The 18,240-nt window shown below is 39.6% G+C and overlaps 1 protein-coding gene and 1 non-coding gene across 2 annotated transcripts in view; both read left to right on the top strand.

The window, feature by feature from the left end:
- The window catches only part of myo3a (myosin IIIA), a 101,513-nt gene that overhangs the window by 39,484 nt on the left and 43,789 nt on the right, over window positions 1-18,240 (top strand). Inside the window, exons 7-10 of the mRNA XM_034706384.1 lie at window positions 4,161-4,265; window positions 4,408-4,507; window positions 13,480-13,556; window positions 17,555-17,700. Of these exons, the coding sequence (XP_034562275.1) occupies window positions 4,161-4,265; window positions 4,408-4,507; window positions 13,480-13,556; window positions 17,555-17,700 (428 nt within the window). The remainder of the gene's footprint in view (window positions 1-4,160; window positions 4,266-4,407; window positions 4,508-13,479; window positions 13,557-17,554; window positions 17,701-18,240) is intronic.
- On the top strand, window positions 9,298-9,370 carry trnae-cuc. The gene has a single exon. It is a non-coding gene; the product is annotated as a tRNA-Glu (tRNA).

Raw genomic sequence — 18,240 nt, 5'->3', positions numbered from 1 at the left:
TTAAAAAGTCAGTGATGAATTAAGAAATAAAAGCACATTTAAAAAAGTGTTTTTTTAAAAGAGATTTATAAGAGGAAAAAGATGTGGCTTGCCTGATGTCCTCCGGCAGGTCATTCCAGAGTGACGGTCCCTGACTGCAAATGCCCGGTCACCTCTGGTAGACCTGCCGGCACATCTCAAGCAGCAGTTGGGGACATACATTTTAAGGCTTTCACTTAGGCACTCAGGGGCCAGTCCATTTATTGGTTTAAAAGTGAGAGTTAAAATCTTAAATTCAATTCTAAAACCCACAGGCAACCAGTGAAGAGAGGCTCAAATTGGTGTGATGTGTTCCCTTTTATTGGTGTGTGTGAGGAGTCTGGCAGCGGCATTTTGGACTAACTGGAGTTTTGAGAGGTTGTGTTTGCTTAGGCAGGTGTAGAGATATTGTAGTCAATACATCATAAATGAGGCACATGTGAAAACCCCTATCATTTTTGCTATTATCACTCCTGCTATGGTTCAAGTTACTTTGTAGCTATCAGAAAATGAGAGACCTTGATTGCAGGACAGGATCTGGTATTAAAAACATTATCCATGTTGTATGGCGTAGTGATTAAAGATGCTAACAGGAATTAACATTTTTGCCACAGTGTCATCTGTTGTTGATTTGACGTTGATTTGACGTGTGATCAGGTTGTCCCTAGCATCTCTTTTGCTGTTTTGTTGGTTTTGACCAATCAGAATCAAGTATTTAACACAGCCAAGTGATAACACTTTCAATCAAGTTTCTGATATCTGGATGTGTTGATAACGTCTTAAGCTCTAAGATGATCATCGCTTTGTGTCTGATGTTTTGTGGAATAAACAAATATTAAACTGATGAAGAATCAATACACTATCATGGCGATAATAGATATTTCCCCATCTCAGTAAACTAAATGTTTGACAGTTTTGTCTCAAATTGTTGCAGCTGTAAGCTCTGAGTGTTTGAAGTGATTCATAGCTTCCTGTGGTTAGCTCAATTAGAGACACTTTGACAAAACATGTACAAAGGCAATCAAGCCCTGTGGGTGGAATTATAATGAGATGACTAAATGGGTCCCTATTTGTAGATTTGTGTTCAGAGCTGCAAATATAGTTAATAAAACATGTATTTTGATGCAACTATTGATGCAGTCAGCACTTTCTGTCTTAGTATTGCAGGGAGAGAAATTCATTGAGTAATAATCTTGTTATCATGTTTTGGGTGGATGATGTGGTGGAGTGAGTTGTAAGGATGGTGGTGTGATCCCAGCTCCAGCAGTCTCATGCGGAAGTGTCCCGGGCTGAGACACTGAACCCCAATTTGCTCTTAGTGACACAGTGGGTGGTGTCTGAAAGCATATTAATGAGATGATAAGCCAATACTGATGGCTCCTAAGTATAGGAGCCTCTACCATCAGTGTGTGAATGTGGTGTGAATGGATGAATGTGATCAGTAGTGGTTTAAGTCAGTGGTTCCCTAAAGGCTGATTTATACTTCTGCGTCTCCCCTACACAGCAGGGGCTGACACGGACATGAGCACCACATACTTGTGCGTCGTTGTGTCCGTGTCGCGCAGCAATTCTCCGCCGAAACTCTTGAGGGCAGTGTGGTCTCTCTTATAGCCGGCCGCCTGCTACTGGTCCCGCTACGATCTCTGTTTACTTTTCCACAGAGATTCAGAGCGTGTTATGTTAATCTACAGCTGATACATGTTGCTGTTTATCATACAGACATGATTACATGAAGAATAGAGAGGAGGAGATGAAATACACGGCCGATGTGCGGCCGATGTCCGGGATCCCGGAAGTGTTGTAAATGCGGGAAAGACAAAGCCGCCGAGCGGACCAATCGCAGAGCTTGCGGTCCGCGTCGGCTCTACGGGGAGTTACATTTTGGAGGAGGTGCACGTCAGCTACGTGCGTAGGCCTCGGCGTAGGTACGGGAGCTATGCGGACCCCCGGCGTAGGGTACGCCGTTGATTCAACGCAGAAGTATAAATCAGCCTTAAGTGGGGGTTGCTAGATAGTGACGGTGGGGTTGTGAGATGCCCTCCCCAAAACATTAAAACAATTAGAAATATTTAAAATAGTATATTTTATTCATTGTTAAAATATAATTATAAAAATTGTAGCTAAATCTCAAATTAAACCATCTACATAAAAAACATCATCAGTTTTTTTACTTTGTTGCCATTTGACCCCTGAGGGAATTATGCTGCTATCCTTTTTTAAATTACAAAGAAATATGTAGGTTTTTGGATTGGCCCATTAAGGCCAAATTCCACTAGATCTGTGTCCAAATCAAATCAAATCGCCTTTATTTATAAAGCACTTTACACACAACACAGTTGATCCAAAGTGCTTTACAACAGAAAATGAGGAAAGCAAAGAGAAAATGAAAAATAAAAAACGCAGTCTGTCTCCGATCCGTCACAGCACCAGATCTGATAGGTTTCTATTCTAGTCAATGTGTTAACTTCCACTGGATCCGCTCCGTTATGTTCCAGCTGCGACTCTAATCCGGCAGGTCGGAGCCCTTTGGTTCAGATACGATGCCAGAGCACGACGCATCAATCTCAACAGAGCAGATGGAACTGAACAGGAAGTCAGGCACCAAAACAAAAACATACGGTTGATTTTCAGAATAAAACACTCTGTGTTATCACCAGATCGTATTTCCCTTAACTACAACAACAAACTGTCAAATTACCGCAGGAAAACCTCGGTCACATGACTCCAGCTGTCTGGAGGTCCTGCTCCGGACCTCAGAGGATCAGAGGAGGAAGTCCGATGTTAGTTCTTGAATGCGGCTATGAGCAACATTTAACCACCATCATTTTCTCTGCAATGCCATTATTATTATGATTATTATTATAATTATTATTATGGGTCTGGTGAAGACAAGAACTACAGTAGGTAAAGTAGGTAGCTGACTGCTTCCCCGATCATTTTAGTACAACAAACATTGCACCATGAGCCTGAAGCTGCATGTATTGTGGTGTATGCTCCCCTGTCATTATCGTAAGTTGACTAAATATCACACTTATCATTACGTCGTGTTGTATAAGTTATTATTTATCAGTCATCTTCTTTTTTTCGTGGCGTGTGCTGCACAATCTCTTCAGCTCGTTCACCCCAGGGGACAGATTCTTATCCTCAGTAACCACACAGGAACGCACATCTACTGCCTAATTAATCTTTCAGTGTACAAGTGCAGGAAATGAGTGTAATTATACAAGAACAAGTGTTTGATACATGAAGGATGTGAAGAAGATTTCATGTAAAACAGTTTTTTTTATATAGGAAATTGGCGCTAAAGATGTGAGATGAAGAACAAAATATACTATAACAAAATAAGATGTTTGTTTGTTTGTTTACTAGAGTGTGGATTATATCTCTTTACACATTCAGTGATACAGACAGTGTTTACAGTCAGCACTCATATGCAGGAGCTGAAATTTCTGTCCACATCCCCCTCCAAGTGTCTGACATCTTAAAGCTTTTTTATTTCATATAGCGCCGGCATCTCCTAAAAGAAAGGCCCAAATTAAGGGTTATTATTGTTGCCAAGGCAACCTACTGGGCAATTTTCTGCAATTTTCCAAGTGGGATTGCTATTGATGTTGGAGTCCATCTAGACTGTAGCAGTAAACTACAAGAAAACACCTATATTTACACCGAGTCTGAGGTTTTTTTTACGGTGATTTTAATCTCAGTACGTTCTGTTTTCAGTGAAAATGTCCTCCTATAAATGGCATGTAATTCCTCATATAAACCCTGGCATTGTTTTGAAAACATAAGAGGATGTACTTCATTTTAAGATGATTTGTGCATGTTAAATGTTTACCCTGCTTAGTCATCAAAGCATAGATTAAACCCTGCATGCAAAAATGTACATTCTCCCCGCAGGCACGATTTTCACCTCTCGCTAAGCTGCCTCGGAAAGATAAGCTGCTAAAGATTGACACAATTACTCTCAGCATCTCTGTTCTCACTGTGAAATCTTCTGATCAAAACGTTTTCATCCTCTGCCTACTCCCTGCCTAACATTCAGCATATCTCAGATGCTCAAGATTTCAGCATATTGTAAAAGTTCAGATGTAAGTGCTGAGTCATGTTGCTCATTTCTCCCTCTTTGCTTTGTGTTTTTGCAGCTCTGCAATGGTGGCTCTGTGACAGATTTGGCTAAAGGCATGTTGAAAAGAGGAGACAGGATGGATGAAGCCATTATTGCCTTCATCATTCATGAAGCCCTCATGGTGAGTATGCATGTTTGAATGGAGACAATGCTGAAATACGAAACCATCCCACTAGATGCACTGCTTCCATAAAAAGTGATTAAAAAGGATCATTTTGACGTCAGGTGCAAGTCAGAAAATGTATTTAACCTCTTTTTTACAGGGCCTCCAGCACCTGCATGTCAACAAGACCATCCACCGTGACGTCAAAGGCAATAACATCCTGTTGACGACGCATGGAGGCATCAAACTTGTAGACTTTGGTACGTACTGTCTCGTTCTTTCTAACAGGCGAGCTTAAACAACATGTCTTTTCTGCTGTATCCTCCTGTAATCAGTAAAAATCGTGTTTTGCCTCAATTAAACAGAAGAGGGTCAAATCCATTACCTTCAGCCGCCCACCAAATACATTGTAACACTAATTAGTTTCCTTGTGAGGTTGTAAGACGCTAACAGAACCAGACAAGGTGGCAGACGATGATACTTTTCCATTACACCCTATCTTTTACATTCTCAGGCAGACAGCAGGAGACGGTGTTGCTATGCACCCTGTGTTTGCACTCATTTGCTTTTGGGTTTTCTTAACCAAATGAGGCGTCCAGAGCAGCACAAACACAGTTCTTGGATTGAAGGCGCATAATGGCGAAGTAAATGTGACTATTTCCAGGGGATGACTCACTCCTGTTTTCTTCTGGGTCTGAAAAACCAGCTGCCTGTTTTCATTACAAATAAAATCCCCACTCAACCTGTATGTAGGTTTGCATTTAGGCCGCTAATTGTGGGCTTCTCTTAAAAGCCCCTTTCTAACCATGAAGCACAAAGTGCAGAGCTCTTCCATGAAGAGGAGAAAGGGGAGGGTATTAATGGATTCACTTGTTATGTGAATGTGAAGTAGCTAATATGGAGCGCGGCCATTCTCTGTCTTTACAGCAGCAGCTTCCTCCTCCTCACACACCGGTTCACTTTTGTTTATTTGACAGTTTTGATAAATAAATAGGTGAACAAGAAGTCAGAAATTAGATTCAAACCATGAATCTCAGAAATATCCAAAGTCTGCATCTGTTGGTTCAGACTTTATCTCGGGAGCTAAATTTCTAGAGGTTTTTTTGCGTAATGAGTCTCTTTCTTAAGGGTTGGAGTTGGCAGAAGCTGGGGCTTGAGGCTTTCTGTTTTTGGGCTGTTTGCCCATCAGTCCCATTCTTCTAAATGTAGTAACAACCCTTTTGATTTGGCACAAGGTTCTCTTGAGTTTATGGTTTGATTAGATTTTAGAGGTTGGATTTAGACGCTCTGCAAAGAAGCAGGCAGAAAAGATGTCTGTGTAAATAACTGCTGTGTGTCGACTTTTCTGCTGTTATGATCCTGAAGAAGTACAAAATGTGCTCAGCTTTGACTGATATGAGTGTTTCTTTACCTTTTAGACTAATCAGTAAGTTAGAACTTAAATTTGCTACTAAGAGATTAGTTACTTGGAAACATCCCTTCTCGTACCCCAGCTACATTTGGATGTTGCTGCTGGATAGAATTTGTTACACCATGGTTAATCACTGAATCCTGTTAAAGCACAACATCTCATGGTAAGAGAGGGCAAACATGTTTAATAAACCTTAAATTAGAAAATGTTCTTTTTTAAGAGCTAAAACACATATTTTACTGTTTCAATCTGAAAAACTTTTTGCTTTTATTCCATTAAGGACTACAACAAGGTTACACATGAGAATCTTACTTACAGCAGGTCTGTTATCATCAACAGACACTCACTGATGTGAGTACATCATATATTTTTTTTAGTGGTTGTTTACAACTGTTACATAACAGACTTGATTTACACAACAGCCCAGTGTTTCCATGTGAAGCCAATTGAGCCGTCAAAAAGGGTACTTGACGAAAACACTCAGCTGGTAATGCATTATGAGTCCCTCTTGATGAGAGTGGCAGTCACATACCTATCTCTGCTGGTAAATGTCAAAACAGCCAAGTCTATTGTGCCAAGTGTTGGAGCTAGAGAATCCAGATAAATGTGGATGTTGAATATTACTCTGAGTTTTTAAAAAAAGTTTATAGATAAAATAATTTAAACTCCTGGAAACATTCCCAAGTTAGAGCATCTTGCTGCTGTCTGGAGCCTCTTGTTTAACCATTTGCCACTATATTGATTTTAATTTTTGTTTATTTTTGGGACCAAGTGACACCATTTATTTATTTTATTTATCTACTCAGTTTTATTGATATTTTTAGCCTTAGTTTTATTTCAACTCTTATCCTTACCCTTTTTAAATCTACTCATTTTAGCTATTTGTAGTCTTAATTTTGATGTTTTAACTTATTTTAATTACACATAGTTTATTGTTGGTGTGCATTAGTCTCTATTTTATTTTCTGTTATTTAAATTGTATTATTATTACTATTATTATTATTATTGTTAGTATTACTATTAGTGTTAGTATTATTATTATTATTATTATTATTATTTATTATTATTACTAATTTTATTTCTGCTTCTTTCTTGTTTTTCAATCGCTGTAAAGCACTTTAGGTTGCATTTGATTTGTATGAAAGGAGCTATATGAATAAAGCTTGATTGAAAAAGGCGCGGAGCTGTAGTAAAACAAGGGTTTGGCAAATACTATATAAACAGCTAAAACTTGTTGGCTCTGTCAGCAAGCTACTTCTGCATTAGCTTCCACTGTGTCCTGTTTTAGATGCTTATATTGGCTAGCAAACTAAAATGATTCTAACAAAGTGCACTTATCTAAAAAGCTCTCTCCTTAGAGCTTCTTTTAGAGCAATGAAATTGTGTAAAAGACAATTTCTGGTAGCCATGCCGTTAATCGTACTCTTCTTTGTCATATTCAAACATGAGAATAATGAACAAAACAAGCATTATGTCAAGGACTTAGCCACTCAAGCTGTTAACTAAACACAGTAGGATAATATTCATTGAGGTAACAAACTACGTAAAGACCAACATTGAAGATTTGTGATCTTGTAGCACAAATGTGTAAACCACATCATTCCAATCTGCACATTTTAATAACTTACGTAACTAATATTCTCTGAACCGCTGTAAAGCTTAAACTCCAGTGATGTGGAATGAAAGAGCTCAATCATTAGCTTATTATTTTGTCAACACAAGAAGCTGAGCTGAACAAAGAAGGAGACTTTTAGAAGTTGTGTGCAGCAACACACTTATTATTCATGTTTGTATCTACATAAACTTCATCAATTTAGAATAAAGCCCACCTAACATTTGATGTTTTAGATCTTTTGGTACAAACTTTCCCACTGTGGCTTGAAGCCTCACAGAACATATTTAATATATGAGCCGATTTGTTTTATGTGATTATAACAAACATCATCTCAAAGTTTGTTGGATGTAGAGATTTGGTTTGCCCTAGAACATCTTATCTTAGTGTGTCTCCAGCTAACTTGTAATGAATCTTGAAGATAGGAAGGGTACGGTATCTCCAGAAGTGAGCCTGAGAGGAAATATATTACCAAAAATCACCATGTTGTTTTAATAGAGCCTCATTAAAACAGATGGGAGGCAATTACATTTAAAGTTATTGCACCTTCACCAATAAGTCATTAACTCATTTATTTTGAGACCTGAGAGTAATGAGTGTAAAGCAAATGGACAAACCAACCTCTGTGTTATCTTCGCAATATGCACAGGCACTGCTGTTTGCTCTCTTATTTCTGCCTGTTATTTAAAAATAATGCATTTTGAGATAAGGGTCAAAACACAAAGCATTCTTACTGTGACAGGAATGCTAAACTGTGAAAGCAGCACCATTAAAGATAAAAGGGAGGTAAGAATAGATGTCCAAATTGGAGGTGAGAAATTAAAGCCAAAAGCAGCATTAGCATCATCGTGACTATAACACAAGATAGAAAAGTTGAAAGCAGTTGAACCCTGTGAGCCTGTGAAACTGTAGCTTCAAAAGAAAAAGTAAAACTCCTCTCAGTCTAACTACACTAATCAAAAGTGTTCTAAAATGCATTGCATTTGTTAGGTTATTGGCTCTGTGGGTTGCCATGTTGGTCGGTTAGCTCAACATTTTGTTCCAGACTCAATTATCTCAACAGATAGGCTGCCATGAGATTTGGTAGAGGAGTCACAGATGGTTTGGGTGATCCATGACTTTTGGTGTTGCACCAAAAGGAGAATAATTTGGCAGCTGTTAGATTATCCTGAAATATGGTGGGGCATTTTTTTTTTTTTTAGATTATTTTGAGCTTTTTGCTTTTATTGAATGGAAGAGACGGGAACTGTGGGGTGAGAGTGGGGGATGAAACACAGCAAATCATGTCAGGACCAGGAATCGATCCTGCAACCAGTGGAAATCTGGCCTCTGTAAATGGGGTCACTGCTCTACCCATGATACAGTTGTTTTTATCTCTGGACTTTTTCTCTTCAGTCTTCTTGTTAGCTTTACCCTTGATTAGAAAAATTGCATATAACTTAAATTATATTCCCATCATCCTCAGAACCTATAATCCACTGAATGGTGCTTATTTCCTACGATCCATATAACCATAATAAATCCTGGACTTTATTCTTTACAGATTATAGACTGTAGGAAATATGGACGACGTTACTGCTCCCTCAAAAGTGAAGCCAAAGTATTTGGAGCTCCCCCTACTGACTGGATTTAGTAAAGGCCTTAAAGTCCCCCTCCTCCATATTTACAGATTAGACGTGTCAAACTAGAAAATCCAAATACATGTTTCTAAAACATGGATTCTGTCATTGTAATTGGTTCCTATTCATGCTGATGTCCAAATATTAAATATTATTTTTCAGAAGTTGAGTTTGATTAAATTATATGGTGCTAAAAAACAGGGACAATGCCATGATTGATGGCTTTGTTGACAATCGTAGTTTCTGCAGTGTTGTGTCCATTAGATAAGCAGAGAAGAAGAGGAACAGTGAGAGTAAACCTAACTAATATAAGTTATGAACTTCTATAATCGTGAGGGTCTGCTTCAACCAGACTAAATAATCTGTTGGTCCTTGCTAACCCAAGGGGTCTTCACAGTGAGTTGAGTGTCCCTGGTGGTCTAGTGGTTAGGATTTGGCGCTCTCACCGCCAGGGTCCAGGTTCCGATTCCCGGTCAGGGAACTAGCTTTATCTCCTTCATTCCTTTCGCTTTTGTACATAGGTTATTATAACTATTCTGCTCTTCTGCAATTCACTTTGTATACTTTATTATTATTTATTTTATTGGTTTTTATATCTTATTTTATTCCTTCATCGTCTACATACTGTTAATAAGAGCTGTGTAATGACAGAATTTCTCTCCCTGGGATAAATAAAGTATTTCTGATTCTGATTCTGATAAGTAGGAGTTTTAGTTACATTAAAACTGAGTCTCAGAGTGCTGCAAAATGTGATCACCCATCAGGTTGACTATTTTGGCATCACTTTTGCACAGTGGAAGGAAGTAAAGACATGTCATCCATCTTTATCTACAGTGAATGATACAGATCCACAGGTCCTGTGATCCAGAATAAAACACGGTAATGACTTGCATTGAAATGCAAAATCATCATTTCTCAGCTTCCCAGCTTTTGATGACTCAGAGTAAAGTCTTGTCAGTCACCTGAGACAGAGGTGGCAGTGAGCTGAGCAGATAAGATGTGGAGCCCTGTGTTATCAGCTGCCTTTTTAAATGTGGCCGTATTCAAAGAACAAATTATAGCCTGTGGTGAAATCTGTCCCAGCCTTTGCCCAGAGCAGGAGAACAGTGAGTACCAAAATGGCATCCTTTGTTGTAGTGCTGACAGTTGAACCTTGCATCAGATATCGGTTATGGCGTCACCAGAAAAGGGAAGGAAAAAAAATCCCACGAGCAGCATTTAAAAAAAAAAAGCCTGTCATGTACAAAAACGTGCGGATTGACGAAAACGACCCAAAAGGAAAAAAAAGACTGGGGGGGCCGACTCAAACACGCAGGCTCTGCGTCACGCTGCGATTAATGGTTTTTCATGTGGAGGGGTGTACGCTACACTAAGCAGCTGAAGAGATAAAGCCCCCGCAGTGACTCATCACCAGCAGAGAAACAAAATAGCAAAAAGATGGACCCAAAAAAGAGTGAGGGGGAAGAATGAGAGGAGCTGTTCGTTTATGGGCCTCTCATGAATATTCTAATTGACAGCGTTATCTCTGTGATGATTATTAAGTGTGGACCACAAGGCTCCACTCGGGGCTAATGTAGTGGAAAGAGAAGGGCAGTTAGGAGGCTCTTTGTGTTGCTGTACCCTCATACACTCACACACCTTGTAGTGTAGCAGATGAGTGTAAGTTGAGGTGGTTTGTTTTATGGTTATTTATGCTTTTTAATGTAAAACTGTGGGTTTGTTCTTACTAATGTGGTACTGCACAGTGGTTTGGTAACAGCATGCCCCCCCCCTCTCTCTGTGTATGTGTGTGTGTGTCAGTCTTAGACATATCCCCCCTCTTCCACATGATTTTAATCCCTTGTGATGTTTGACACAGAACCGTTTTCCTCCGCATTGCTCATCCCCACCCCTGGTTGTAACCCAGCAGCACCATCACAGCATCAGAACAGTAACTGTTACTGTACTGAGAATTGGCTTTCACGGTTTTGATGGGGTTAAAACTGCAGTCACGTTGTAGAATCAGTCTACACAATGTCATCTTTTGAGCATGTTTTTTTTACACATATTTAAATCCTTCACTCTCTAAATCTTTGACTCTGATAGCTAAAACAATCTGCTTTAGAAAGAGTGGCATTTAATTTTGATCTGTGTAATTCAGGCTCTCATAAAATATCTAGATGTGCCGTGCAAGACAAAGACCGTCCTGTGTGAGCGCTTGTCGTGCATCAGCAGATCACCTTTTGTTTGTTGCGAGCTGCTTTTGTCTCCAGGCTGTGCTTTTGTCGGTGCCAGCTCTGGGAAACATCACTGTATGTTGTAACACTGATTTGTCTGGACGGCACTGGAGTCATGATTGTGGGTCAGCGTGCTCCTCATTGGGCTTTTTACCTTGCATACATACAAAGTCCCTCTCTTTGTGTCTGCAGACCCTTTAGTGTCAGGTTTTTGATTATAACAGGGCAGTCAATCAGTAAGTACATTACACAACCCAATAGAATGGGCCGGTGATTAATAAAGTAATTAAAGCAGAAAGGGAAATACAGAGGCTACAGTAATACGACTGTGCAAAGATGTTGCTACTCTGAATAATCCTAAACCAGGGACACTGCCCAGGCTCCACACAAATCTGTGGTTTTGTTGATGCTGGCCCATTAATTGCTACAAACTCTACATGAAGCTTGCACAGATATTGTTGAAAACTCACCTGCATTAGTATATGCCAGGTTTTGTAGAGCACCATATGATAAAACATCCGTAGCAGGTTGATTTGCACATGTTTGTTCCTTTTTCTCCCTCCTTAACCTATTTACCTCTTTGGTTGTGAGACACATAAGTTCATTAAAGTGCTGTCCGTCTCTTTAAAATCTGACTAGCCAACTCGTCTAAAGATAAGAAAACACTTTAAAAAAAAAGAGTCAGAATTGAGCAAGAGTAACCTAAATCAACAAACATTGCATCACTGAAATTGGTTTCTTGCAAGGGTAGTTGGCATACCGGTCCTGGTTACAAACTGCTTCGGTCAAGTGGTTACATGTCAGTTTAACAATACAGAATCCAACATATAACTAGGGTTGCAAAGGGGTGGAAAATTTCCAGTAAATTTCAGGAAAGCTTCCGGTAAATTTCCATGGGAAGTTAAGCTGGGGAATTGTGGGAATATTCCAAATTGGAAACTTTCAACGGGAATTTATGGGAATTAACTGGGAATTGAGGGTAATTTAATGGAAAGGTATCATATCCAAGCATAAATATTTGTTTTGTTATAAGCAGACATCCATCCAAAATAATACAATTAAAACAACATTTATTTGTAAGTACAACTTTATCAAGTGTTAAATATTTCATTGAACAATCAATTATTTCATTGAAGAACAAAAACATGAATGCTGAGTTAAATATTACTCATCCCCCCGACCCAACCCATTCAAAAATTAACAAAAATGCAATCCCAACAAAGTCCCATTCAAAATGTAAAATGCAAAGAGCCGCTCTCCCTAACAACAAAGTCCCATTCAACATGCAAATAAAAAAAGCATCTTCCCTCAAGCTTCTCAAGCCCAGCCTCTGCAGGATTCTAGAAATCATCTGTGCATGTGATGGAGGAATGCACAGTGCATGTAGGGGGCGTGGTCTCAATAGCCCTGCAGTAAGCAGTGTGCTATGTGCATGTGATTGAGGAATAGCATAGATATGCAACTGCACTTGCATGAAATCTGGTTGTTTTATTTAAGTTCCTTATTAAGAGCCAACCTTCAATGTAGTAAAGTCCTGGTGTATTCCCGTTCATTCCCATGGAAAGTTTTCAACTTTGAAAATTCCCGGAATTTTGCAACCCTACATATAACTTTATCTCCATTTTCTAAATCAACATTCTGCCAGGCCAGCTCACACTACAAGATTCCACCTGCCCTCTGTGTTTACATGCAGGTGGTAGAGTGTTATAGCATTCTGCAGTAGCCATTAAGCAGAGCTGCAGCCACAGTAGCAGGTGGCTGCACTACAGATTAGAAACAACATATAACGGGCAGTAATTCTATAAACGAGTCGTAATTCTAGTGAGTGTGACAACATTTAATCATTTACTTGACTACGCACACGTCCATACTCTCTTTCTTGAATGGACCGTGTCATTGTTGCAATATGACCGTGACTTCTTCAGACGTTGGAGGATCAAATGCTTCATATTGTCTGGGAGGCAGTAAAATGATGTCTCAAGCTGCCTCAGCCCGTTCACAGCTCAATGATAGTCAAATGTTGTTCTTGAAATGTCCGGCAGAACTACATGCAGTCTCATAAGAAATTTGAAATTCAAAGTAATCAATCATTCGAAGGAAAAACACTGGAGCTGAATGGCTGTGTGTGCAAGTGAGCCTTGTATGTGTGTTTTGTTGTCCCCTCTTTATCAGTGGGATACAAGAAAGTTTCAAGATCCCTTCATCCTCATGTCAGCTGAGCAGCATCACGCTGTTGACTGTCCACAGTTTCTTTCCAGAGATCACTGTAACTCTGTAAACAACCAATTTGATTTCTGGGAAGAAAAGAGTGTATGTTCTGAGTGTGAGACCTGAGAGATGAAGATGTCTGAAGTGTGTTTTCTCCTCCCTACAGGTGTTTCCGCCCAGCTGACAAATACCCGCCTGAGGAGGAACACCTCTGTGGGAACTCCCTTCTGGATGGCTCCCGAGGTAAAGTAAAACCGGCCCTCTAAGTGCCCCCTCAGCCTCGTCTCTTTCCAGTACATTAGCCTGGAGCAGATCCCAGCAGGCCACAGTTAGTAGTCATCAGAGAGATAACACTGTCTAATACATTTGTGCATGGGAAAGGAATGGAGAGCTTCCATCATTCTTTCTCTGTGTAATCAAAGCTGAGTGTGCTAGCGGTTCCAACAAAGTCACATTAAGTCTGACACCAGTATAAATCCATAACATATTTAATGGCTTATATAAGTTTTACTGGTGTTGTGTAAAGTCCAGTGTAAAGTCAGGTGTTACATGGCTGAAGATTCAGATGATCAGCCAATCACTCTTGATTTATATAGCGCCAAATTACAACAAACCTTATCCCAAGACGCTTTTACAAACAGAGCAGGTCTAGACCGTTTACTCCATGTTATATCATCAACAAAGACCCAACATCAAGACAGGATAAGATCCACTCCAATCTTACAGACAGGACTCAGTCTGATCTCATCTTAATCCACCATGAGCAGAGCACTTTGCAGTATTTAGCTAGTTACAGTGGCAAGGACAAACTTCCTTTAACAGGCAGAAACCTCCAACAGAACCAGACTCATGTTAGACAGACATCTGCTGAGACCAAGTTGGGGTTGGAAAGAGGGATAGAGGAGATGATCAGGTTTACATCCAGGGCCATTTTGTCAAACCAGAAGTTCTTTGCTCTTATTATTGATAAAGGGAAGCTTCTAGAGCTGAGAGCCAAAGATTTAGTAAAGAGCCTTTGACTAGTCAGGGTATATCTCATGAAAAAACAACAACAAATAGGAAAAAACGCTGACCGGTTCCAACCCTTTATGTCGACCATTTATGGTGACTAGTGAAACATCTGATGGAACCACATTTGACTTGCCAATGCTGGTGCAATTCAGCCTCCAAGCCATGTGACATGCCAGATAAACCTCACTTCTGACTGCTTCTTGACTGTGCACCGATTGGAAGACGAAAAGGGAAGAGATTTATAGTTGTTGTGTGCAAAATCATTTGTATTGATGGACGTTTTTGGTGGTAAATACTTGACAAATGGAGGATCATACTACTCATGTGTCACAGGAGCTTCTTGTCCTTAAAGGCCACCGTTGCTTTAGGAGTTTCACCAACACAAGGGGTGAGCAAGGGAGCGTTTCATCTAGAATCTGAGGCTAGATATCGCTAAATATTTTCATTTCTACACACTAAAGGCTTTTTACTTGTGCCTGGAGACAACCTTCATGTTTCCCCTGTATTGATCCCTCTTTAGTCTCAAAGAGCATCTGGTATCCACCACACTGCTTATGTGAACACTCTGTATCATCCTTTTCCCCCGTTTGCCCTTTTTATTGGTACTTGGAAAGTAAGAAGTGAGGTTATGGCGATGGTAGAAGTGATTTTTTTGTCACTAAGATGCATTATGGATAATGTAAGCACGACATTTAGCCAAGGAAGATGGACACAAAGATTAAAAAAGGTTCTGTTTTCCACTACGGTGCAATGCCAAATCAGAATGAAAGAAGCTTCTCCTGACTTGGGAGTACAAATCAACCCTAGCAAACGTGTTGGCTGTGAATGAAATGATTAAATGTGAAGAAAGTGAGGCAGCACTTCCTGTCGCAGGCATTCTGTACAACGAGAGCTAACAGGAATCATAGCACAGAGGCAGGTTTGAGGTTACCAAACAGGCACATTTCTTTTACACTGAACTGAACCTCCAACAACTCAGGAAAACCTCAACACAAAGAGGCCTCCCACAATAAGCACCCCTCTACACTCTTCACCTCAACACGGATCAGGATAAGATTAGCTACACTCACACATTAGCTGCTGCACCTATGCTGTGCTTTAAAGGGATTCTTTTCTCAGTGTGGAGCCTGTCCCTTGATTTACCCCTTCACACGGGAAGCAGGTCACATCAGAGCAGACATTTTTACATGAGGTTTGCATGCTGTGCAAATAACGCATTAGAATATAATATGCGCTGACCTCTTTTATGAGTCTCACGAGATTTCAATCTTATTTGTTTAAGATGTTAATCGACAAGTTCTAAGACAGAAGGCAGCTGGGGTTGAACATTTAAAGCACAAAGTCTTAAGTTGAAGGTGTGCTCCGGCCTGGAGTTTATTGTGCAGTAATATGACGAGGTAACAAAGCGATATCACCTCCGAGAGTTTCTTCGTATACAGCGTCATTCTAGGTTAATAGCAAGCGTTGAATGTTTAGGGACGCGGTCTGACCTACATTCTGCAGAAGATTAGCCTCCTTTGTGTTGTGGGGTAAGTTGTTTCACATCTGCACGGTGTTTACATGTCGGTCGCGTGTTGTTTGTATTCTGTCACTGGTTGAGAATGCTGGCTTTGAAAGTTTGGCACTTTTTGTAGAAAAATGTCATCATTCAGAGTTTCCTTTTTAGTCCAAAAATAGTCTTCTAGAGGACTAATTTAACTTATGCTGTGTTCCTTCATGAACATGTGATCCAGAATAAGGAGGGCTTCAAAGTGAACACTTGTAATTGATGTCTTATTGGTGATCGTGTAATGATTTTGTCTGTGGACATACTGTACGTACATGTCTGCTGGGAATTCAAATTATATTGATTTTAGATGCACTCATGTGTATGTATGTGTGTATGTGTGTATGTATGTATGTGTGTATGTAGGTGTGTGTGTGTGTGTGTGTATGTGTATCTCTATCTGTATGCTGTTATGTGTGCCCATGCCTCCCACTCAGAGATGATTCATTTTGTTGATTAGGTACCATGTTGCCCTGAGGATGCAGATGATAGACTGTGTGTGTGTGTGTGTGTGTGTGTGTGTGTGTGTGTGTGTGTGTGTGTGTGTGTGTGTGTGTGTGTGTGTGTGTGTGTGTGTGTGTGTGTGAGAGAGAGTGTGAGTGTGTGAGTGTGAGTGTGTGTGAGAGTGCAGTGTGTGTAGCATGCATACTATATTGCCCACAGCACAGGATGATGAGACTGGGCTCTGGCTTATACACCTTTTCATCAGGTTCCTTTGATATTCATGTGTATATATTTCGCTCTGCTATATGTTCATACGGCAAGTGCTGCCAAAAATCAGAGCCAGCAATAATACTTAAGATTTGTCTTCTTCAAAAGTAAAGGGAAGATCTGTCTATTATGTCTGTCTTTTATGTAGTTTTTTTTATTATAGCATATCATTTTAATGTCACTTCATATTTATTTTAAAATCCTATCGTTTGATTTATTTTTAACTCTTTAAATCTTATTATCTAACTGCTATTTTAGTGCTTTGATTTTTATCTTAGGCTTTTATCTTTACCTTTTTTATTGTCTTAATTAGTAGTATTTATTAATGATTTCCTTTTGTTGTTTATTTATATACATTTTATTGAAATAGGTATATCAGTCTCTACTTCTAAATCCATTCCTTTATATTAAGTCATTATACACTTGATTTTTATTTTTCCCAATCGCTGTATAGCACTTTGAATTCTTTATATCTGTATGATAGGTGCTCTATAAATAAAGCTTGAATGAATGAATGATTTATTTATGGATTGATATTTAGTTTGTAGGCCTAAACTCCTGAATATCTGATCTTTTATTTCAAATTTGAATTTATTCTAGGGATAAGGCGATATTTCCTTTTGCCTTAGCCTTCAAAACATAACTGAATGATGTCTTAATCTGATACTTGAAGCCATGAGGGTAAAAGTATCAGTATCATATAACAGTGAAGTACAACCCCTAAAGATTTTGGTCCATAGCTCTGTTCAGATTTGATTTTACCAGTGGCAAACTTTGAGATTATTTTCTAGTTTATGCAAATTAAAACCAATTTTTTCTCTCTCTGATTTTTTGACATTCATATATATTTTTTAAGAAGTGTTGATACCAATTGATCTACTTAAGATAACTACTACATGTCGCTGTTTTTATGACTCTGTGGTACAGTATCACATAAATACTTTGTTCTTTTCCAATCCTCTGTCTTATAAAGGTGATAGCCTGTGAGCAGCAGCTGGACTCCACTTACGACGCTCGTTGTGATGTCTGGTCGCTTGGCATCACCGCCATAGAGCTGGGGGATGGAGACCCACCTCTGTCTGAACTCCACCCAATGAGAGCCCTTTTCAAAATACCCAGGTGAGCCTCCATGACACCTACTCTGCAATCTATCTTCATTACCAGAGGGTAGCTTTCATCTGCAGCTCCTTTGGTTGTCATCCTGGTATCTGAAATCCTGAACTGGCTCTTATACGAGGAGAATATTGTCATTGCTTTTGTTGATTATTTTCCTTTTTCATGTATTTGTTTACCATTTTGTAGTCTAAAGGCAATGCCATGAAGAAGCAACCAGAGCATTTTTCTTACAGTAGAGCTAAAATAGTCAATTTCCTTTCCCTTCATAGACACAGACTGTCAGCATATAGAGACAGAGTAATGTAGCGCTCGTACTACAAGCCAGAAAAACCATCTCCTGCACTCTAACACAGTGATTTTCTTTTCTGTATACACTCACAGTCACCAGAAAAAGTACAGTCTGTTCATTTCAAATAGCTTTTTCCTGCTCGCAGGGGTTTATCCACAGACCCCTCCCTCCTCTTGGCACTGATCCCATTCGACCTGTGGTGGGAGGCTAAGAGCGAATCCACCTTTTTTTTTATCTAAATGTACTGTGAGCTG

The sequence above is a fragment of the Notolabrus celidotus genome, chromosome 17, assembly GCF_009762535.1.
Source record: "Notolabrus celidotus isolate fNotCel1 chromosome 17, fNotCel1.pri, whole genome shotgun sequence".
Taxonomy (NCBI): Eukaryota; Metazoa; Chordata; class Actinopteri; order Labriformes; family Labridae; genus Notolabrus; species Notolabrus celidotus.
Note: the sequence above shows the minus strand (reverse complement) of the source record. Positions and strands in the feature narration are given on the sequence as shown.